Source organism: Poecilia mexicana, unplaced genomic scaffold (assembly GCF_051168715.1).
Source record: "Poecilia mexicana isolate PSO_F unplaced genomic scaffold, ASM5116871v1 scaffold_1, whole genome shotgun sequence".
NCBI classification, from domain to species: Eukaryota; Metazoa; Chordata; class Actinopteri; order Cyprinodontiformes; family Poeciliidae; genus Poecilia; species Poecilia mexicana.
Window position 1 is genome coordinate 15866175 of NW_028263370.1, and position 24273 is coordinate 15890447.

The window sequence follows — 24273 nt, forward strand, 5'->3', positions numbered from 1 at the left end:
TGTGTGTTTGCATAGATTATGATGAATCCCTTAGAGTCAAACAAATGTTCCCAAATTACAACCTTAATAATACTGACATTAAGATAAATATCTTAATAATGAAGGGCTTTATGCACATGTCACAGTAACCAGATTAGGGGATTATTATTTATTTTTCCTTAAATTAAAATGGGGGAAAAGTGGCTTTCTGGTTGGTGGTGGAAGATCTTGGTGAGGTAACTACTGTCGACGGTCTCGCTCCAAAACCCAGAAGCTTTCAAAATGCGCTTTTTTTTTTTAATAAGTGAGTTTTTTATGCATTTTCTCCCTCAAAAGCTTATTTATTTCCCTGCACTTTTGTAAGATGTCAACCCCTGTTATTATTATTTTATAGATTATTAGTTAATATTATCATTGCCTCAGTGTCCTCCCACAAGAGAAAGTGAAAAACCGCTCCTCATCTGCCAGTCGCTCCAGGATGGAGGACCGTGGACGGACTCACCGACACACTCGTTGGCCTCCCGGGCTGTGGCTCTCTGCCACGGCCTGTCGTAGTGGAACGGCTTGCACCTGTCGCACTCCGGCCCCGCGGTGTTGTGCTTGCACTCGCACACCAGGCTCCCGTCCCGGTCCTTCACGCAGCGGGATGCGTGCCCGTTGCACTTGCACCGCCCGCCGACCTGCAGGTCCGACACGGCGTAGAAGTAGGAGTCGCGCGACAGCTCCGAGTCGTCCTCGTTCTCGTCGCCGAACGTGTGCAGGCGGCTGAAGGTGACTTTGATGTCTGTGGCCGTGACCCAGTCCTGCAGCACCGGGGAGCTATCGAAGTCGTGTGCGGACGGGCGGCCGTCCAGCGTACTGAAGGCGATAAGGCCGCCGGTCAGCGGGTACATGTCGGTGTGGGAGTCCGTACAGACGGCCTCCTGCTCGTTCTGCTTGGTTATCGCGGCCCGGTTGGGCTTATTGTACATCTTCCTGCATTGCGCGGAGTAAAACTGAAAGGGCACCCAGGTTTTCCCGTAGTCCATGGATTTGTAGATAACCATGGATTCAGGACGTGGGGAGCAGAACTGCAGGCTCACGTAAGTCACCTCAAACTTCTTTCCGAGGGACAGGCTCAGGGTGACGTTTTGTGGGAACTGGACGAAGTTCTCCGACTGCCAGCAGGTGAGATTGTGCGGGTTGTTCAGGTCCGTCAGGTACGCCGGCGGGTGGTACTTCTTGGGGTCGGAGGCATCGCAGGTGTGACAGTTCCGGGTCTTCTCGTCCCCCTTCTCTGCGGAGGTCACCACGCAGTAGCGGCTCGGCGTCCTGCCGCAGGTGCTGGACACCCTCACCTCCTTCCCGAAGGCGGCGTTGACAAAGTCCGGGATGCAGCGCCGCGGGTTACCGTGTTCGTCGTAGCAGGGGTCCGGAGGGGAGGTCTGCGCCGCGAACAGGCTCATCCCGTAGCCGCCGAAGGCGCTCCGGCACAGCAGGGAGGCGGCGAGCAGCGCAGGCAGGACGGCATCCAGAGCCCTTATCATGGTCGGTCTGCTGGTCCCCAAAGTGTCTGTGGCTGGAGGAGAGAAGAGAATGAGAAAATGAATGGAGGGGAACAAAACGCTCTTTAAATAATGAATTGCACAATATTGAGGCAAATTTTGAAGAAAACATATAAAGATCGCCTCACCTGGAAAGATTTAACAAGATATTAGCTACTTTTCTTAATTCTCGCAAGCCTCCTCCTGTGTTGTTGTTTGTTTCTTCCAGCTGAACTTAAGAGTCGCTTGTGTCCTTATAGCGAGTCTCGCTCCTTCTGCCGGTCTTTTCAAAACTCCTTTCTCTCCCCCTGCCTGCCGCTCTTTCACTCCGAGATTCTAGCTTGGATCCATGCATGAGGTCAGCGCATCCTGATGGAGTGAGGAGCTGAGGAGGGGGCGAGGCACCGGGCGGAACAACGACGTCCACTGGTGGTGCATCATCAGAAGACATCGGGGACGCGCTTTGCCTCCGGAGGAAAACAGCTGGAGCAAAATCAAAACGTCTTGAATATGCGCTCTGATCAGTTTTGTATGATACAATAAATCTTTGTATTTTGTTCTAAACTACATGGATCAGCAACTGAGATCACTAAATTAGGGATTTAATAAAAGTATTTTAGATAATTATAAAAAAAAAAAAAAACTTGAAACGTGCCTTTAAATAGCCAACCAAAAGTATCTTTAGTTACAATGTGTCCCTAATGTTTTATTTCTCGTATACAAAATCAAAGCGCAGACTTTATACACGCTTTGCACTTTTCATTTCTTGAGTGGCAGCACTATAAAGTTCTGCTGCAGCTCCGCTAAACCTGTTGCATGCCGCCTCCAGACGTAACACCGCCACCTGGTGGCCGCCGAAGAAAACGCCACCTTCGAACTACAAGTAGGTGTGTTTTAGAGCTGAGTCCTGGCGGGGGAGACAGAGCACAGTTTATTAAAGAACACTCAGACATTGGATGGGACTGAAAGGAGATGGTTTTGCATGTTTGAGGAGATAAGTTAAGACTCTCTTTCACATACTTTTTATGCATACACTGCGTAAAAAGTCAGATAAATTTCTCCTAATTGATTGACATTAAATCAATCAATTAAACTATTCCGTTTTTAGGTCGATTAGGATTACCAACAATAACTTCTCTCTGGAAAAGTTGCAGAATAATGAGAAGAAATGTGATGTATGCCCTTTAGATGCATATGTACACTTCCTTTGTGCAAAACTTGCCTTAAATTCAAATTGTTTAATCAAATGTTTTGTGTAACATTTCTTAATAACTTGTTGGAGTTTGGTCCAATCACCCAGGCAGAACTAGTATGACTGAGTCAAGTTTATAGATGCACCTTTTTAGTTCTGACCACACATTTTCTACAGTCCTACAGAATGATGGACTCTCTAAAACTCTGACCTTGATGTTCTTAAGCCATTTTGTAACTTACTGCCTATAATTGTCTTTTCATGTGACACTATTTCAAGAAGTACATCAATCCCTACTGTAGCAAAACATCCCCACAGCATGATGCTGCTGCCTTGGTGCTTTATATTCTCTGGGTTACAAGTTTACCTCTTTTCTTCCCAATCTAATGCTAGTCATTAAGGCCAAACACTTCAGTTTTGCTCCATTAGATAACGGAAAGCTTTCATGTCTTGTAATATTAATGATTGTGGACAATGAAGTTTTGAATATTTCATAAAAAGCCTTTATGTCTGAGACCTTTTAATCTGACACTGTTTTTTCTGAGACCTTTTTGATTTGAGGTCGTTTTTGCTGAGACTTTTTACTCTGCTGCCATTTGGTCAGAGTCCTGATGACTTTTTGGTCTGACATCTGAGGCCGTTTGTTCTAATGTGTGAGGATGTTTTCTTGAGACCTGAGGATGTCCTAAATGTGCACCGCACTGGCCCAACTTTACATATTGTGTTGAAACTTCAGCTCATGGAGATCATTTTTGTTTTGTACTATCATGATTAGAAATTGTTCATAACTTGCCAAGACATTTTCTCCCATCCAAAAGACTTTGTCTGGTTCCAAAGAAATATTTGCTGATCATGTTCTCACTTTTTCTTTAGCACTGAAAATATGAAAGTCAGTGAACTGCTCTGACATGTTTTTGAACTGTCATATCAGGTTCTCAACAGATAAATTAGCCTGAATTTGAATATCTTCTCAGTTAAACCTTACGTGTATATTAGAGCTCAATCAACCAATAAGAAATGTTTAGGATCCAAATAGTCTTAACATCAAACGCATCATCATTATGCGTTTTTAAAGCCACGTGAGTGAAGTCTTCATGTCCTTGACTTCTACTTCTGAACTTCTCTGTTTCAGAGGAAACTTCTCTTTTCTTTTTTACAGTAAACCCATCACAGAAATGAGAACAATATAAAAATTGACAATAAATTTCTTTTTAATGATTACAAGTTCTGCTAGATTGATCTGTCAAGACAGTTCCACTGATGCGACAATTTATGATTTATTTTTATTTTACAACCTTGTAGTGCACGTTTTGTTCAGTATCAGATTTTTTTTTTTTTTACTTCCTTTTTGCTTTTTGCAGTCACTGCTGGTGCACCACTTCAGGATCTGTACAGGAACTTTGCTTTCTTTGGCTTTTACTTTTAGTTATGTTTTGACTTTTAAGATTCCTTCTTACTGATTTATTTTGTGCTAAGACAATCGCAAAAAAAATGTACGTGTTCATTAGTATTTCATGTTGTTTACTCAGGTGATTACTTTACAATAATTGTTCAAGAATGTATCTCAAAATATGCATTTTATGGCTTCCTGGAAGTCTTTTTCTCTGAAACTTAATATATTAGGCCAACTGTAAAAAGTATATGTATGGACATAAATGCATATAAGTATACAATTTAGTTTTCATTTGCAAAAGAACTACAGCTTTATTTTCAGCAAGACAATTACCCAAAGCTAAAACTATACAGAAACAAAATGAAGACATGATGGATTTAATTCAGTTCAATCTAAAAAATACTTTATTAATCCCAAAAGGAAATTAATGAAAGCAATAAAAAGGGGGTAAAATACACAAGGGAGTGGACATTTTTTATATGCAGTGTATGCAAATGAGTTTGAAGCCAAAATAAGGCATTTGTGAATACTAACAATAGATAAAGCAAAAAATATTCAAGCTAAAATGTTTTTCTTTTTAATTATTTCTCAGTAGAAGGTCATTTGAAGCATAGTCTTATGGAACAATGCTGGTTTTATAACAGTGGGTAATATTTGGAATAACAACATTAACCAGCAAAAGGTCATATAAGAAAAACATGCTGGTAAGTCAGATGATAAGGATAAGAGGCTAAGATCACTGTGGAGGACGAATACAAAACAAAAGGAATAGACAGAAAGAAGCAGGAGACAAACCAAGTTTAACCACAGACAGACGCTGATTTTCAGCCTTAATTGCCACACTTGTTGGGTTTCAGGTTCAGCCCTAATAATCCAGTCATTCAACGACATTAGACATCATTATGTAGTCATCTTTTCTACAAATGAGAGGTTTCTTTTACATTATAAGCAACAAGGATTTTTTTTTCCATTTGAATAAAAGATGGCTTATTCCTTTTTCTGTTTAAAGGTAAAGGTAATTGTATTTATATAGCACATGTTCAGCAACAAGGCAATACAAAGTGCTTTACAGGAATTAAAAGGAAATACAAATAAAATAACAAAGGAAACAAAAAGAAGAAAAAACTAATAATGTTGATCCAAAGTAAATACTCCTATTCAGGGTTGGTAGATGAGTATAAGTAAATATCTTCTGGTCTAATTTCTTTTCTGGTTTGGAACAATAGGAGTCTGAAAAGTGATTGCTAAGGTAGTTTTTCTGGATTCTAAGTTTGTTCTAATCCCTGTTCTGGGTTGCTAAATAAGTGTAAGTAAGTATCCTCTGGACTTCTGGGATGCTAGATAAGTATAAGTATTCTCTTGACGTTATAAGTGTGCTCTAAATTTGTAAAAGTAATGAGTACTCCACAGGTTCTAAGTAATAATAAAAACTAAACGTTCCTGTTCTGGAAGAATTTTCTTCTGGATTTTCTATTGAAACGCATTTACTGTTTGTATAAGACCAGAGGCTGTCAGAGGCTTTCTGGGGCCAAGAGCTTCAATTGATTTGGGGCCATTCCGACTACTATCAATCGCCTCAACTCAGCGAATACATCCTTCAAAAAACATCCTGAAAAACAGATAATTGTGGTGTTTTAAAGTTTCTTGTAAATCAGAAACAAAGTTAATACAATATTAGATTTTGGCATGAGTATAAATTCATATTTTCTATCTAGTTTCAGCAAAAGTTTGCTTATTGTGAAGGACTGTTTTTCAACTAAAGAAACTGGTGAGATGACATCAATATCAGTATTATACAATGATGTTTGAACGTGTCATTTCCCAAACAATCTGTGCCAAAAAGTCCTGGAAAGATGTCAGCTTACTGGTATGACCGCCAAACCGTTTAGCATGACATTGCCCTGAAAATGAAATGGACTCTCTTCCATATTCTGAAAAGCAATTGGAATTCAGATTAAATTATAATTTAATCTGAATCAGATGTATCAGATGTTAATGAATTCAGAATCTATGAAAGTTGAACCTCTGCTGTGCTTACTCGTGTTTGCCTTGGTTACTGTAACTGCATTTAGAGCCCTTTAAGAAAAGGGGAATTCACAGAAGCCCTATTAGAATAATATGTAAACAATAAGCAAAGCAGCCGAGGAGGAAGTTGTGTTTTCCTGACAGAGGTGAACGCAGACAGAAAATGGAGTCAAATTGTTGAATTATCGACCTATTTATTGCAGGGTTACAGGAAGAATAATGCTGATAAGCAAGTGACATTACAGGAATATGATTTTGCAGCTGGTGAAAGGAGCAATCGATATAAGGTAACTTCCAATCAACAGCAGTTCAGTGTGAGGATTTGCTTTCACAGGTTTTCCATCAGTGCGACTGTGATACTACTTAACAAATTACTGGAACCAAAAATCAAAATGGCATGAATTAAACTTCATGTTGTGTAATGTTCATGGTCATAATCAGAAAAACAAGGTATTCCCTCATTTGTTTTCCCTTTTTGCCTCCTTGTAACCACAAACTTCAATGTGTTTTTCTGGGATTTTATGTGAACGAACAGCACCCAAAGTAGCATACATTATGAAGTGGAAGGAAAATTATACATGTTTTTTTTCTTTTTAAGACATTTTGTCCCAAATATTAATCTAAAAAGTGTGATGTGCATATTTATACAGCCCTCTTTACGCTGATACCTCTAATTATTACAGTGCATTTACCAATTGAAATCTAAATGGAGTCTATGTAGTCATAGACTCCATGTGGAGGTCACAGAGAACCAGTCATGAGACAGCAGTCATGAAAAATTGGTGTGTAAATCCCCACAGCATGATGCTGCCATGACCATGTTTTACTCTGGGTTTTACATATAGACTAAACAGTTCAACACTTGCCTCATCCGAGCATCTTTTTCCATATATTTGCGTCCCTTGATTGGCTTACAGCTAATCTCAAGCAGAACTTGCTACGGATTTCTTCTAATGATGATGTTCTTCTTGCCCTGTTTCCATAAAGCCCGGATTAATGCATACAAATCCTGTTACTCCCCGCCCGAGTTATGAATCTGCAGTTCTTCATGTCCTAATGGAAACAACTATATTCATATTGAGAATAAACTGCATGCAGATTGCCAGTATTTACCAACTGGACGACTTGTGCAGCCAAACTAAGTGGATTTAGGCTGAACAGCAGGCTTATCAAATTTGTTCTTTTTTTTTTTTAAACATATATAATTAACAGTTTTGTACAACTTTTTATTGGTTTATCACACAAAACCCTAGCAAAGTTATGATTACAGAAAAAACATGAAAAAGTTCAAGGTAGTGGAATACTTCTGCAAAGCACTGCATGATGAGAAAACTATGAACAATGTAGTTCAAAGACCTAAATGAAAATCACACAAAACAAATGACTTCCTTCCAGTGGGGTTGTTCAACATCCCTACAAAAATTCGCATGCAACCTTATGGAGACACACATTCACACGCACACACACACACACACACACCCACAGCAGCAGCAGCCTCCGTCATTGTGCTCACATGCACCTCGGTGGTACACTTCCTGTTTGCCTTGAGCCGCAAGTGCTTGTGAAGCGAAGAGCAGTCAGAAAAGCGGCGGATTGAGAGCATAACGGGCTGATCCCTCTCTGGTTTGACCCGAAACTTCTCGGCTCGGCCCGGCCCAGGATGTGGCTCTTTGAGGCTGGTGAGTTGTGCAGCGGGCGGGTGAGTGAATGAATGGAAGCGACGCCGATAAGGACACACTTTTTGCGCGGACTTATTTGATTCTTCAACTACACGCAGACGGCGATGGAGGCTGGACAGTGAACAGGTAAGGTGATGAATTTGTGTCGCGACGGTTGAATGAAAAATGACAGCTTGTGTTTAATAGTGAGCAGGATTTAAGTTTGGCTTCTGATTGCACACGATTTTGTCGCAAAAAATATATATTCTTAATTGTTGGCTGCAGTCATCTCATTCTGTCTCATTAAGAAGTTTGTAAAAGCCAGCGCTCTTCTGCTGTTTACTGTCAAAACATTAAGTGTCGCTAAAAGCCGCGTTGTTATGGGGAAACGCAGAAGCCCCCCTAAGTGCTACAACAATTTTAGAGACTTCTGCTTTTCTCCATTTATGATTCACACTTATCAAAGAGAGGAAGTCGAGATGATGTAGAAAAAAAGAAGCACGTGTAAGTTCATTGCCCGGAAGTTCTTGAGTGGCTTACCTGCAACAGGAAAGAGGAGCTGATGGGTGTCACAAGTGGGCATTTCTGAAAAAAAAAAATTGTGACGATTGTCTTGTACCTTCCTGTTGCTGGGTCGCGTCAACTATCTGATATGTTTCACTGTTTGGGACATCAGTTAGGCTTGCACTGACCGGCCACTTCATGAGGTTACACCTGTTTGAATTACCTTGTTGTCACAAATGTTGAGTTAGACAATATTGTGGCAGGAAGCAAAGCATCTAGTCTTGGTGAAGGCCACTTGCTGACAGTAAATGCAAGCGCCGGGAATGAAGAAGAGTGGATATTTCTTCCATCCAAGGAGGATTCTTTGAGATTGCGATAGTGCATGCATCGATTGCTGGGATGACTTTGGTGAAAATATAATTATTGTAGTGAAAAACAACACTACGGTAATTAGGACTGACTGCTTACTCTTTATATGCCTGAGCCTTCCAGGAGGACTTGCTATTTTTCAATATCAAGAGTATTCTAAAGGGAAGGAACTCTCCAAGTCTGGTCCTCAACAGTCTGATGTCCTCTATGTTTTTGGATGTATGGTTCCAGAAAAAGGGATTGCTTCGTCTGAGTTGGTCTGCAAGTGGAAGAGAGGAAGATCTGTGGGTAGGTTTTCACGAGTGATGACATGGTGGAGCAGAAGATGAATGCATGAATTTTGGTTGTTTGGGCTGTTGTAGTGCTAAAAATCCCCACATATGTATCCCTTCTGACCTACAGTTCCTCTCTTGAAAAGTCATTGTTGAAAATTTGGACACAGACCACAGAGTCAGACCGAGAACATGAGGTACCAATAAGAACGGTTTTTATTTGTTGTTGTTTGTGACAGAAAACGCTACAAACTAGGAAAGCTTACTGCCATTGGACTTCAGTTTTAAAGTGTCTGGCACCATGGAAGTGCTTGTAAAGCTTAAAAGTTTACTGAGGTGGTTAAACATGTGAGAACCACAGCTTTAGATGTTTTCCTTCTTCAACAAATGGGAGGCTCGTTGACTGGCCTCTGTAGAACTTGATACATTTGCCTAGGAGTTAATTAAACTGTATATAACATGTACTAGAGCTTGAAGCCACTAGTATTACCTGTTTTTCATTGAGCTGGCCATTTTCCATGTGTGCGGAATGAAACAATGCAAGACACTATTCGATTGAGAAGAGGTGAAGGGAGAGCTTTCTTGGATAAAACTCTTTGAAATCTAGTTATAATTAATACTTTGTTGTTGAATACTCATTTGTTTCAAAATCCACATAACTGAGCTGTTTCATCTTCCCAAGCTGGTTCACAATGTGGCACAGCAGCAGCATTGCTGACACATAAAGTCTTAGCCTGTCCTGTTCTATGCAGAAATGTTCTCCATAATCCTGCTGATGATCTATTTGTCTTAGATGTACCGAAGCAGAGGCTCATCTAATAGCTCCAGGTCACTGGTCGTTGGACAGCCCTGCTCTAATGTCTATAGGAAATTTAAAAAGGTCAGTGAAGCTCATGTGTGTGCAATAACAAAGAATTAAACATGCAGAATAGCATAAATCAACATTTTCCATTTAAATCTCCTCTACTGCCTGTTCTACCCTTTGTCACTGCTGAACTGATGCGTGGTGGGTGGTACCAACACCCACGACTCCAGTAATACATCTCTGTTGGTTAATAAAGCTACAGGTCACTATGACTCATAATGAATTGAATACTCTTTGACAACAATTAACTGAGATAATTTAGAGAGGAAAGAATTTTGTGTCTTATTTGAGTATGATCCAGAGAGAACTGGTCACAGTCCATGGTAACCTGCCTTGTTGACTGCAGTTGATCAACAAATAAATTCTGGTTCAAAATGATCAGGAACGGATCAAGGCTGCTTTGTATACATTTGCATGAGGCAGATCCCTGTTTGCACTTACTAAACCATTAGGGTACTTTTTAAACAAAGTTCCCCCCAACATGTTGGCTATATGTTGCTCTCGCCTTAATGTAAATGGATACTGTTGATATAGAAACAATCCTGTGCAGAAGGGTATTTTTGTCATCAGCATAAAATGTTGATAATGTGACAACCCTCATTCTGACCCATCACTTTATTGTTTTTCTGCTGCGGAAATCTGATTAAATTCATGCAGCTAATCAAGCCAATGCAGGAAAGTAGACTCACGTTAATAGATTTTGTAACTGTCCTCTACCATTCCTTCAGATCTCCGTTGAAGGACCTTGTTACCTGTTATTGACTGAGCTCTGAATAATGTGTCTGACGTTGATGTTGGTGAAAGGCCAGCTGGCATTGATTGAGTGTCACGAAACTTGTCCAAAAAGAGGTCGTCAAAGACATACAGTACGAACTTCCAAATAAGTGTCAGAATGTGGTAAGCTGTTTGAGAGAACATGTTGGTCAACCATGCTACATTTCTGTGTCCTAGTTTAACCGCAGTTTAGACAAACAACTTTCTCATCACTGTGGTTAAATGCGTAACAAGTCTCAGTACAAGACTTTACCATAATGTCCTCAAAAGTACAAAGCTGCAAGTTACAGGAAGGGATTCTAAGAATTTTCTGAATTACACAATCAGCTTGAGTACAACCATCTCCCCCTGTTGAGAAATAAAAACCGTAGGAGTCCCCTTGAGGCAGGACAGACAACGTTGCCATAAATCCTGTTTGCATGGAGGAGATTTTGACACAGTTTGCGCGCTTCTTTTTCTTTTTTTCACCACAGATATCAGATTAGGCGAAGGAAGGAGGTTGCCACACCGATCCGACTGAGGTGAAGGCAGCATCCAAGTGCGGCACCGTGTTATTCACATAAATGCTTCCTGTTTGTCGCTACAACTGTGGTATCGGTGAAATCTTTCACGCTCACCTTTACGACGCATATACTGCTGTGGTCGCCGCCTCCGTCTGTGTGAACATGTGCATCTGTGCACATGCACTATGTACATCTGCTGCTATTAAAGAAAAGAATAAGCGGCGATGGAAGCGTACTAAATTTTTCTCCCGCATCACACCGAAACCACGATCATGTGTCTTTCTGACACGATTGTGTTTCTGCCATTTGTTTCATTTGTAAAGCTTATGCATATGTAGAGGACATGTTATCAATCCTGTTTTTCCCTCTGTCCTGTTTGGGATTAGGCAGCGTTACTCAATATTCCTGGACATAACATTTGCATTAAAATTTTCATGTGTTCATCAGTGATTATAGAGGAAGTAAAGACGTGTTATACAGTGTAGCTTTCTGTTCTCAGTTAAACAAGCACTCTTTATTGTCTGAGCTGTAAGTACAGAAGTGCTTTCACTGTAAAAGGAGAGACCTCTGCTCACTTTCACATCCTTTGTTTGAAAATAAGCTTGACTCAAAGAAATATGGTAAGTTTATTTAAAGAAAACAACCTGCTTAAAAAGGTTTCAGCATTTTTTTTTTAACATTTAGCCTAAATAAAAAATACCTCTCAAAAGCTTTTTTTAAGCTCTCGAGGAAAATACATAGATTACAGACAAGGTAAAAGATTATGGGTCGAGTTCAATGGTCTGTCCACTACTGTTAACACTGGCTACTGTCTTAAATAAATAATTCTTCCTGTAAAATAACACACTTTAAAAAGTGTGGCAATCAATCTTGACGGATTGATATCCCATGATATTTGCTTCTCTAAACTTCATTGTTGATGTCTTCTCTTCTTCGCATCGTCTTAACTCTGTATATTACATATCCTGGTTGACTGTATTGATTCCAGGAATCAAAACACTTGCTTGTGTATTATGTGCATAATTTTACATTCAGTTCATAAGACGAGGCTGTTTATAAAATTGGTTTTAATGAGAACAAGTTGAAATTTCAGCAACATTTTGAGAAAAAAAAATGTATATGTTTGTTTTCATAAATACAATGAAGGTTACACCAATCATATCCGTGGGAATTAATTCAGTCCAGATTTGATGAATACATATACATTGGATTCCTCTAAGGTAGTGTTGGTATGAATAAAAATGCTTTAAAAGAAACTTTTTTGTTGTATTATCACAAACTGAGGACATAATTTAAAATTTAATACTGCGTTTTAAAGAATAACTATTCATTGTGGAATAGAGCTGCATAATAGATTAAACTGGAATTAATATGCATTGCGAGTATATGCAATGTTATAATAATATAATGACTACATTATGTCATTCATTAAAGATATGCGCATGTGTACAAGTTTCAGACACTGGAGGCTGCAATCAGTTCTCTCACCTTCATCTTCAGGGTTAATAATAACCAGAAGAGGTGATGGCAGTGGAGCAGCTCTTTATTAGACATACCTCACCGGGATGCGAAATGTTGTGTGTTCTAATGCTGTGGTATCTCATTGCAGTTTTCCAGTGCATTTGTTTGTAGCATCGAAATGCTCCTTTCCCTTTAAGACGCCGTTCACACAGTGACGAGACTAGGTTTATCTGCGGAAACGAGTACCAGAGTGTAAAAATTTAAAGCGCCAGTTTCTTGTTTCATTGTGTACATGCGAGGCACGTCTTTTTTGAAGTTATGACATCTGAGCTCCATCTCTCTCTGTTTACTGGATGGATGGTTCATTCTCATAACAAAAATGGCGCTGTTTGCTGTTTTTTTGCATTGTTTTGAAGCAGTATTACAGTGCCACCTGTTGGCCCGGAATACCTACTACATTTTTCTTTTTAACAAAAATTGACCTTGTTGATATCTGTCTTTCAATCCCTTTACTCCATTCCAGTTAATGAAAATTCCCACAGTTAGTTGTTATACAGGAGGGAAGCCTTTAATTACAGACAGGCTGTGGAGTTGGACTGGGTTTGTTTCCTAAAGCTGTAGGAAGCCAGTTCACATCCAGCAGAGTGAGAAAGGGGGTTTAAGAGCTCTGTGGGCCGACAGCGGAAAAAAAAAAAAAAGGCAGCGACACTTACTGTATAAAGATCTTGTCCTTCTAGGTCTGTGGGAGCATATCTAAGAGGGCGATCACACTGCAACAATAGAGAAGCACCTGCTTCCCCAGCAAAGCAGGGAAGTTGTTTTCCTGTTAGGAAGCAGTTGGTAATGGCATCAGTGGGAGATGTGGGAAGTCGCTTGTGAGGAGATGCAAGAAGAACGACAGAATCACACTGGCTGGAAAAGTTCAGTTAGTCTGGAAAGTAAATTTCCTAATTATTATAGAGCACGAGAGAGTCATATAGAGACTTTACACTCATGCTTTCCTATTCGATGTGGGACTGTGTAACGAGGATCCAGAAAGGATCTCACGTTTGCATTCCCGCCTTTTATTCCTTTGTTGCGTTTTTATTCATGGCTGTAAGAGTGCGGTCTCACAACTTTGCCTTTAGCATTTTTGGCTGAATGGCAGACAAATTGTGATCTCCAACAATGCCAGGCTGCTACAGATTTGTTGGTCACATGGATCAGTTCTACGTTGTGAACCCACCATGTCTGTGACATCATGAATAGACCTAATAACAAAAAGCAATAACTTCAAAAAATCCCTTGCAAAAACTCCATTGTCTTGATGTAAATTGTGTGAAATTGGGCCAACATTGAGTTTTACACCCTTCATACCCTTGCACATGTACTATACCAAACAAGGATCACATTAAGACAGTGCACTTTTCAGTCTTCAATCCAATACGCATAGTATTTGCAAAATGGACGCAACATTAACTGGACCCATTGGTCCTAATTCCAGCTGGACCAGATGTTTCAATTTGGTTTGGACCCATGTAAACATACTTTTGTAGATACCAGCATAACACAGGAAAATAAGAAGCAGAGTGAAAGGAGCTCAGAGAAATCCCAGTAATTTGAAAGGAAAATCTCCGACTCTAATCTATGTTAACCTTTTTTCTTTTAGGTTTTATTGGCTCTAGTGGCCTTTATTTGATAGTTAGTTGACAGGAAAGTGGGTAATGAGAGACAGGAAAGACATGCAGCAAAGGTCGCCAGGCCGGGAATCGAACCTGGGACAGCCGCGCCAAGGACTGAGGTCTCCATATGTGGGCTGTGCTTAACCCCTGCACCACCGCAGCACACCCTAATCTATGTTAACTGTAAGGGGTTTGTGCTGCCTTGGATTTGCATTGAACTTTAGTCATTTTGCTTCATCTCTATTCAGCTCTGCTCGAACAGAGATGAAGCAAAAAGGTGGATTTAAATCCGCTACTATTAAATTCCCTCTTCTTTCAACACTCGACCAAATACCTCGTCTTGTTTACGTAATGCGATGTCGAAACGGATGGCTTTGATTGATTTGGCAGGCGTTTGCATCTGTGAGGTGAAAAAAAAAAAGTGGATATCAAGGCCAAGCATCTCCCATTTACCCAATGCCAAGAGCAATATTAAGAAATTAATTTCAAAATCACAGTCTGTTCCACAGTTTTGCAATGTCCCGGTAAACCTTAGCGAAATCTGCCACATCACAGGCAACTACATGTTTTTGTCTGACTTCTGCAGAGTGTAGCTTGTAAAAAAGTGGAAGTGAGCTTGTTGATTGTCAGGGACGTGCATCGTACATCCTCTTATGAAACGCCACAGACTCATACATTTGTAGCACCAAACTCTGTAAACAACCTTGTGATGACAGTGCTGTTTAGTCACCGATCCAGGTCATGTTCAGTAGAATGGGTGTTTTCGCTTTGGAAGTGACTAACAAAGACTTTGACTACTAATATGTCAATTATGTTTTTTGTTTTTTTTATCTGTTTGAGAAAGCTTTCAAAGAAGTTACATAAAAAAAAAAACTTAGTTTACCCAGAATCATACTTTGGTGACTGTACTTTCACTACCCCATTCAAATCCTTGTCATCTTCATTATTTTTACATGTCCTCATTGAACCCCATCCTGGATGCAGGAGTCAGTAGAGCTGTAACTTATTAGTTCCTTCCACTCTCACCGGGCTCGTGTCCAGCTCCGTCCTGCCCTGACAATGACCGGAGCCCACAGCAGAAGTGTCCGCCACGCTCGGCCGGTAGGCGCTGCTCAGAGCCATCCGGGATGAATCTCAGACACAATACAACTCGGGGAGGAGGGACAGCGCAGAAAAAGTGCTGCTTTTCCATGCTGTTTACATACACCGTCGATGGTATTGTTGCTGAACAGTTTTAAGGTAGGGAAAATAAAAAGAAAAAGAAATAAAGAGTGCCGAGGGTGGGATAGTGTCGTTTCGGTTCTTGCGGCCTCTTGAACTTGAATTAGCAGACACTTCCTGTCCTGCTTCTGCATTGAGGTCTGTGGCTGGGATGGTTTTTACAGTACAGCAATAATCATTGTGTGAGAAACTAAAGACAGCTTCTGTAGAACGTCAGGCGTTATAATTAGGAATTACAGAGAATTTCAAACACGGCCCATTGTACACATTACAATTTTAGATTCATTATCAGAATGGGGAAGTGTTTAAAACGGGATCATCGCTCCATCTGAGCAACCATGAATTTGACATGGTTGTTAGAGGTTGATAAGCAAAGACAGTTTCACTGCTGTCTGATTCAGCTTTGTGTTCTTCAGCTGTTTGACATCTGTTCACAATAGCTACACAGTGAGTGCATAGCTCTTAATTTTATTCCAGATGAACCGATCCGAACTTCGTGGTTTATTTTAAATCTTTGGTTTAGTTACACTTTGCCCCATAAAAACTGTTAGAATGTTAGGATTTCTGTTTAAGAAATATAATAGAACAACAGAATACAAAACATTTTTTCTACCCTTAATAATTGTCCATGTCAAGAGATTTAGGTTAAAAAAAAAAGTCCAAATGATGACGGAGTTCACATTTCAAACTCTTTTTCTTATTATTTTAGCAGTTAGCATGGGTAATATATTTAGCAATTAAAAACAAGGTTGTAAGGGAATATAGAACTTTACTTGATATCAAAATGTTGCTAAAAAAATCCATTCTCCAAACATTTGCAAATCTAATTATTCCAGAACAAAAAACCTGAGATAAAACAGAGCTCATTCTCCTTTCTGGTGAGAAAGTCTCACTGTCTCACTGTCTTGCAGTCTGAATGAACCGCAAACATCAGTTGCCATGATGCAGACAAAAAAAACAGTTTGGTTTTTGATTTGTTCTTGCATCTCTCTGATTCTGCTGACTTTATGTTAAACAACTGACTAAAACTGGAAATGACTTGCATAAATCCCCATGCTGTGGAAATAAACATCTCACCACAGATTGTTCTTGTTAGCGTTGGTGGTCCTTTCACTGTTACTTAATATTTCTTATTTGGAGTTTGAGGTATAGTAATTATTAGAAGTGGTAATGTCCTCCAGGATCTGACACAGGAGCAGTTAGCAACAGTCAGCATCACGTGACCGTTGTTCAAAGACGTGACACGGAACCACATCTGAACCCTGTTTGGGTCGTTACCTTCAAATGACTTTTTTAATGTCCCTTCCTTGTTGACTTGGAAGTCCAAGCTTAAATATTAAACACAAAGTTTTCCATTTGGACCCAACAGGCAAATACTACCAACCCACAATTTTTCCACCTCTAATATAAGCCACCAATCTCTTTTGGCTATGTCAACACATTCATCTGCTGGACGTTTTCTAGTGGGACAGGGTTGTGCTTTATCTCTAGGTTTTGTTTGTATCAAAGTTTTGAAAGTAATACTTGATACATGTTTAATTACTGGAGTCTTTACTTCGACATGTATACATGAAACATGGAATTGGTGAGGTGATTTTTGGATTTTAAAGTGGAACCAGTACGTTCCCTAATGGTGCACGCCATTTGGACATCGATGATGAAATTTCTGTGTTCAGAAAAAGACAATCGTTCTGCTAATCGTAGTTAATATGGTTGTTTTTTTGGGGGGGTTTTACCAAAAAAGAAAAAAAAAAAACAGCTTTTCTGATTTGTAACAAAAACTAACAACTGTAATCTTATCTCATTTTCACTTTTTTTTAATGTTAACGTTGTTAGTCAAGATACGTTTTAGTGTTTTGTGAATGAAAGCAGGACGCAATATTACAATTTAATTTATTTTTTGTGTTTTTGTTTAGAATTTGTGCAAATGGGTTTTAATGGCACTAGTGGCCTTTAGTTAAAAGTAGCTGGACAGGAAAAAGGGCAGAAAGAGAAAAGGGAAGACATGCAGCAATTGGCCCGTGGGCGGGAATTGAACCGTGTTCAACTGCTTTGAGGACTGTAGCTTCTCCATACGGTGCACCTGCTCTACACTGAGCCATTGGACATAATACAGTTGTTTTTTGTTTTTTTTTATTATTTGCTTGGATTTGTAAGGTGTTTGTGTGCAGATGATGAGAATCTGGCCGATCTCTTTCTGTTTTCAGTTTTACTTGCCAGTTGATTGATCTGTTTTTCTCATATGATGGTGTGCAGCGTTTCACCAGAGGCCAACCTGCTTCGGCGTAACGTGTATGTAATGGTTTCATCTGGTCGAGTGGGAGTGTGTGCCTCGTGTGAGTAATTCATTAACAGTTTTCATTTTCCAGTCACGCTTTATGTTCTTTTCATGTAGCGTGGGGAATTTGTCAGTGTCAGGGGAAATTTTGAGAGCGCAGCTTGCCACAGTTGCTTTTGAAGTGATCACTCATCTCTAAATCTGTCTCTGTGTGTCTTCACTCTGGCAACTGGTGCTATAAGTGTGATTTCTAACTTAGATTAAGAAAGAAAAATTAGACAAAGAGTCATTTTCAAAACAGGGAATGACTTTTTTTTTTTATTTGTCAAAAATAGAAAAATAAAAAACAGATGAGTTGTTTCACTTCTACAATCCAATGCTTTTAAAAGATTTTCTTCTGGCTTAAGGAAGTTTTTGTTCTGCTTCTTAGTTCTGGGCAATTTTTTAGAGTATTTATATAGAATGCATTGCTTTGGGAAAGTCTCTATGAGTCACCAGAAGAGTTAAAAATATACAGAAAAGTCACCAAATGCATCATTGGGTCTCTTACTCTTCAACTTAGAGCGGTGGATGTTAATCAAAAGGGCAGTAAAATCTACTTTTCTGACCTCTGTGTCATGCTATAATTTTTTTTCCTCATCCAAAACATACCTGGAATGTTACTTTGATTCTTTCATGCATGTTGGAAAAATCCTTTAATTTCAGCTGTTTGCAAACGCTTTGCAGAGCGAGCGATGCTTTTGGGGAAAAGGCTCCTCCTCGGACCTGAAGTTTCCAGGCTTCTGCCTCACAGACCAGATTGCGACTCAGTCAGCTCCTTCAGACTAGCCAGCAGCAATTGGCAAACACCTGGTGGAACTGCACATCTGCCGAGCTCTTTAAACCATCTACTTCTCAGTGAAACAGTGGTTAAAATGTTGCCAAAGGAGCGACGTTGCATGTTGTGATGCCCAATTTCAAGGCCTTATAGTACACAGTCAAATTTCTTCTAAGTCATATTTGATTTATACAGAATTTTTTAACAACTGAAAGTGACATAGTTACTTGATAGTGTCTTCATAAAATGACAGTCCCTTTAAAAATTTTCCGATAGTTTAACGACAGTTCACATGTGTAATCACCACACAGATCAAATCCAAACTACATACATGTTTATGTATATTCATAAATGGAACGGAATCAGAATTTTTATTTTTATTTTTTTAAATCAGCTACGCAAGCCTATAAGATAAGGATCAGGTTTAAACAACAACATATTGGCACCATGTCCTCTTAGACTTCCTGTGAGGCTTTAATTTCTAAAATCTAGTAATTCTCTATGACTTTGTTCAGACCTTGCACTGCTGGTTCAGTAACGAGAGGCCAAGAGGAAGTCTCAAGTAGGCGTGGATTTTAATTATTTGTGGGCAGTTGTGGTCGATAAACCCTATAAATAATATGGGTTATTAACGACTAAGTTTGCTGCAGCCTTACAGAAGCTTAATGAGGGCTTTTAGTGACGCTATAATTAAAGACATTTAAATACAGGCCTGAAAAAAAATTATTTCCTCTATTTGCTTGTGACTTAAATGTTTACTGACAGTCATTTTTATCTTGTATTACTGTTAAGCTACTGCTTTATTTGTCCAAGTATCTCTATTGTGACCTTGTACAGACAAACACTGGTTCAGTGAAGTGAGCTATGATCTTAAAAATGCAATAGGAATTCCTAAAAAAATCTTGTATTTTTCACTGTACTCTATCATTTCAACATATCACGCTCTACTTGCCATAGATTTCTGGTAAAAATTAGACGTTTAACTTTGGTAACTTACTACTCTTTTCAATGACTTTGAAGATCTTCTATTGATCACAAACAAATATTTAATACATTTTTGTGCCTGATCTGGCTAAAGGTCAACGTGAACCGAAGGGAATTCATGCAAAACGAAACCCCTGCTGTTGCCACGAAATAAGTGGGCACTCGCGGTCTTCTAGCAAATGTCTGTTTTTACCCGACGTCTGTTCTCCCCTTAGGCATATGGGTTGGTGTTTTTGGTTTGGATTTTGAAAGGTTGCAGCCGTCGAGCTGCCGCATTAAAGCCTCTGCTTATGGTTTCAGAGAGATGAGCAAGATTGAGAAATCACTGTTTCATATATAATGAGACGTGTTCATAACAGAACTGAAACAAGTTGCCACACCTGGGATTTCCTCAGTTGGTGCATAGAAAAACAGACAGATGTAGTGATGGAATAAAAAGCAGAAAAAAAAAAGTGAAGTTCATCACAGATGTGAGCCTTTGATGCTCTGGAAGTATATACAGTTTCTCCAATATTTAGCAACGATTCACTTCTTTATTTTTTTTTATGTACAACACTCTTTCATTTTAATCTTTTTAAAAGGCATAAAATAAGTTGCAGTAAGTTCAGCTACTACACTTGAAAAGCTCAAATAAGTCAACTTAAAGCTATTTGGATTGCATTGGGACGATGTGGCCTCGGTAACTATAGCAACGAAACTTTTGAATAAAAAAAAAACAATACATGTTTTCTCTTCCTCTCACTGAGAAATAAGACTTTATGGTTTGTGTATCAACACGGCCTCATTTTCATCTTTACCGGGTGCTGTGCCTTTATGCAAAGCGCTGACGATAGCACAGGACCGTGTCCATGAAAAGAGAGAGGCTGTTTTTTTTTAAGGTGACACGATCGATGACTGCGGCGACGTTTACCAGATAATATTCCACTGAAAACATGAGTGGGCTTGGCGCTATTTATTTTGTTGGTTAGTAAACGGCACTTCTCATGCTTCTCCGCAGTACCTGAGTGGTGAAGATGCAGCACACCACATGCACAGAGGACCGCATCCAGCATGCCCTGGACCGCTGTCTGGACGGGCTGAGACAGAGTCCCACCGCGGCGCACCACTGGAACGGTAAGAATCCTGGCACTAATAAATGTTTGTCTGTTCCTGTAATGGAAACCACATTGTGACTCTCAAGATCCTTTAGATTTTTAAAAAAAAAAAAGTAACTGGGCTTGAAACGGGAGAACAAAGCGGCAAATTGACCTGTAACCAAGATGCATCTCCACCCACGCATGACTTTGTTTTGCTGTCTATGAAACTTGTGTCCTTACATTTAAATTTAAAGGCAAAATAGGGAAATTTAAATCTTAATATCATATTTGGGGAATTGAGTATGATTTCTCTTGGAAAACAAATCCCAGATAGGCAAATATTATGTGAATAATTTTATAGAAAAATCCAAAAATCAGTGAATCTGCGATATTGACCTATTAAAAAGTGGGATCCACTGTACTGAAGAGATAACCTGTTACATAAAAAAAACAAAATATTGACGTTTTTTTGCCTGCCGCCTTTCACTTTCATATCACAGGGGAAGAAATATTCATCACGTTGTAAACTGAGCTGCCCATAGAAAACAATCAGAATATGTGTGGATTAAATTTTTTTATAAAACTAAAATACTAACAAGGTCTTATTTATGACCCAAGATCTGATAAAAGTAGAACAGCATGATTTTTCTTGTCAAAGTGATGCCTTACATGAAGGCCTATGTGGCTGCTGTCAGCCTGACTTTTTTTAGTACAGTGTTGTCTATTTCTATGGGCCCCAGAAATGAGGGCCAGGTGGTTTAAGCTTGTCTGTGTATTTATGTCTTGGTGCCTTATTTTTAAACATGCAAGAATATCGTTCCTAATTCCAGAGCAATATTCTAAGAACGGATATGTTAATTGAAAATCAACAATTTTTAGCCGTTTGTGTGGTAGAGTGTGTGATTCTCGGCAGAACAAAGCAACAGTGACATCGTAGGTAACCTGAGTAAACAAAGCAGCTTTTGTATGCTTTCAATGGTAAAGTTGGCATCTTCTCCGTCGCTTATGGCCGACATGCTGTATGAAACGATGCTTCTCAAATAGCTGAAGTACCGCAATGGATATTTGGAGTGCCAAGAAATTAATATTGATATTTCAGATGAAATATTCACAATGCTATATATATGAGCAAGTTTTCTAGAATGTAAAGGCAGAAAGAGCCGAAACGGATGATCTGTCGAGCACTTTGAACTTGGCTTAGCTGGAAACGCAAAAGACGAGTGACGAGGAGAAAACGATGAGAATTTGCCACATGAACTGAAGGAACTGACGACCTTCAGCTGCTTCTGCTGTGTTTCACTTACCGCTGAGGTCGGGACTTTGAGCTAGGAGTAAATTAAAACCCATGCTGTTTTAACCCCAGTTTAAACTCTAAAAAACCAGTTTGGTTTTAGAACTGAAATCTTTAGTGAACAGGCCAACTATTGTTAGCAAACAGTCTTTCAGTTTTGCACTTTGAAACTTTGAAACATCAGTGCTGTATATTTATATAAAGCATTGAGATAACCATATTGGATTTTGAGTGTGTGGTTGATTAGAAACCATAGACATTTCCCCCATTTGTTGGACTTTTTTTGGCATTTACTTTTCAAAATTTAAACCCAGCTTCTAAGTGAAAATAAGATGCATAATTACACTATATAGTCCTACCAATCAGGGCGTACATGTGCTACGTAATGTTTGATTATATGACACAACAAGAGTACAAAGTCAAAACTCCCAGTGTGTTTTTGAAACGTGTGTCAAGATTGCAGTATAGAGGAAACTTGGTACATACTGTGGTGTTCGGGCCTTAGGCTGTTTTTAAAAGTGTGGTAGCAAATTTGTGGGACTGCGCTTCCGTTTCTCAGAAATTAAAAAGCTGTCCATTTTCTGAGTAATATTTACACCTCGAGATTGACTCTTGCAAAAGGCAGCGGTTTGCTCCCTCTTAGCGCCCTATGCTATCGCCACAGGCATCCCAAGCAGCAGCTCTCACATAAACACATAGATGTTTGAGCTTGTTGTTGTTGGCGGCGACACTGTTGCTTTCAGATCTACCGAGCGGCGTATTATTGGGGGTTGGAGGAAGTAGCGTGAAATAGACAGCTGGGAGGAAGTGGTTGGCACACACCGCACTGAGTGAGGCGTCATGAGGTAGGAGTTACAGCGGTGCACAGCATAAAAAAAACAAAACAAAAAAAAAACAAAGGCGGAGGATCACATCAACATTTTGTCGCACGTACGTCAACCAGTGACACAGAAAGATACATAGCAGGGTTTTTACCTCGATCGACCCAAATCTGATTGAAACTCGAGCTGAAGCTTGAGGTTTTTTCAGGGCATCTTTCTAAGTATAATGTAAGCCTGCAACTGTGATTGCTTACTTGTTTGTACTGTTCATGTAAAGTGCAAAAGTGATCAGATTTAAAGCGTAACAGTATAATGTAAAGGCAGAAGTTAAATTTTTAAATTGGACACCTAAAGAGCTGCCAGTAAATCGGGTGATTACAAAACAAATTCTTCAATGTTTTTTTTTTTTTGGAGATAACCGTCTTAGGTATTTAGAGCAGAAAGTTCCTGATGTGTCACCTACAAATATTTCTGCGTACCATCAGTAAACAAAGTTTTGTTGTTCCCTTGGAATCTGAGCTCTAAAGATACATGCACACTTGGGGAGTTGTTGTTGCAGAGGTACTTTCACCTTTCAGCTGGCTTTGTAAGTGTGAAACATATCAAGTGAGTGTGGTTTTAAACGGTGTAATTTTGATTCTCTGTTGTTGTTTTCGACTTTCTGTTTCAAACTGTTGAAACACTTCAATTGCTCGGTCAAACAGAACATTTACTTGTTCGTTCATCAAGCACACGGTATTAAAATGCTGTAAATCTTTGCTGAGAGGGTCTATTCTAAAAGTTTTAACTATCTTCTAGTCACTCCACAGATTTTATTGTAGCACTTCTTTATTTTTGCAATTTGTTGTTGTAAATCTGTATGTTTAGACGGTACACGTATTTACAATTTTTTGCAACAGGAAACGCATCTTATATCAGTGATTCTTGAGAATAGGGACAAAATAGGTTCTATGGATAAAGCACAAAATTTGAATAAAATATACACAAAATATAATTTTTTTCAAATATCTGACTCAACTAACCTGGGTCATGTGAGCACAACAATGTATATTTTCCTGGTGTTTGCTGAATATTTTTTTATTTTAAACATTGTAGTCGGTGGATGATGCCTGTAAAATCCCTTGCCCAGGAGCAGAACTCAATACATTATAATAGTGTAAAACAATTACAGAAATACTAAAATTGTGTATTATGACAATTAAGTATACATTCAATACATTGAATTAAAAATAATTTTTAGATATTTTCCAAATGTGTCCCTAGTTTTTGTCAACACTGTCAGAAATTAAAAGAATGTAAAAAAGATCAGGCATTATTGGGGGGCACCAGAACTTCTGAGGACCCCATGACGCCGTCTTTTCTCTTCCTTTGCTAGGAGGGCTAGTTAGCTCCGGTTAGCTTATGTTATTCTTTAGTGTTTTCTTCTGTTTTAATCCTAAATTGTTTTTCACAACCATGATGTGCCAAGACCATAACTGACAATTTACAAAACTTTGATGAAATTTTGTGAAATAAAAGCTTAATTTTGGTATAATGTAAAGATTTCATGGACCTGACGAGCTACAATATGGCCTCCTTCAGAATAACATCATATAAATTGAGGTAG

General features: G+C 39.2%; 2 protein-coding genes across 4 annotated transcripts in view; one reads left to right on the top strand and one right to left on the bottom strand.

Moving 5' to 3' along the window:
• The window catches only part of ntn1a (netrin 1a), a 73805-nt gene extending 70532 nt beyond the window's left edge, over window positions 1-3273 (bottom strand). Inside the window, exons 1-2 of the mRNA XM_014995088.2 lie at window positions 1652-3273; window positions 482-1537 (exon numbers count right to left, since the gene is read on the bottom strand). Of these exons, the coding sequence (XP_014850574.2) occupies window positions 482-1505 (1024 nt within the window). The 5' untranslated portion in view covers window positions 1506-1537; window positions 1652-3273. The remainder of the gene's footprint in view (window positions 1-481; window positions 1538-1651) is intronic.
• A 4303-nt stretch (window positions 3274-7576) lies between these two features.
• Window positions 7577-24273, top strand: part of pik3r5 (phosphoinositide-3-kinase, regulatory subunit 5) — a 30185-nt gene continuing 13488 nt past the window's right edge. Inside the window, exons 1-2 of one of the 3 annotated variants that reach the window (XM_014995084.2) lie at window positions 7577-7917; window positions 20477-20592. In XM_014995084.2, coding sequence (XP_014850570.2) covers window positions 20493-20592 — 100 coding nt within the window. In that variant the 5' untranslated portion in view covers window positions 7577-7917; window positions 20477-20492. The other 2 variants (XM_014995087.2, XM_014995085.2) reach the window with 2 other exon arrangements.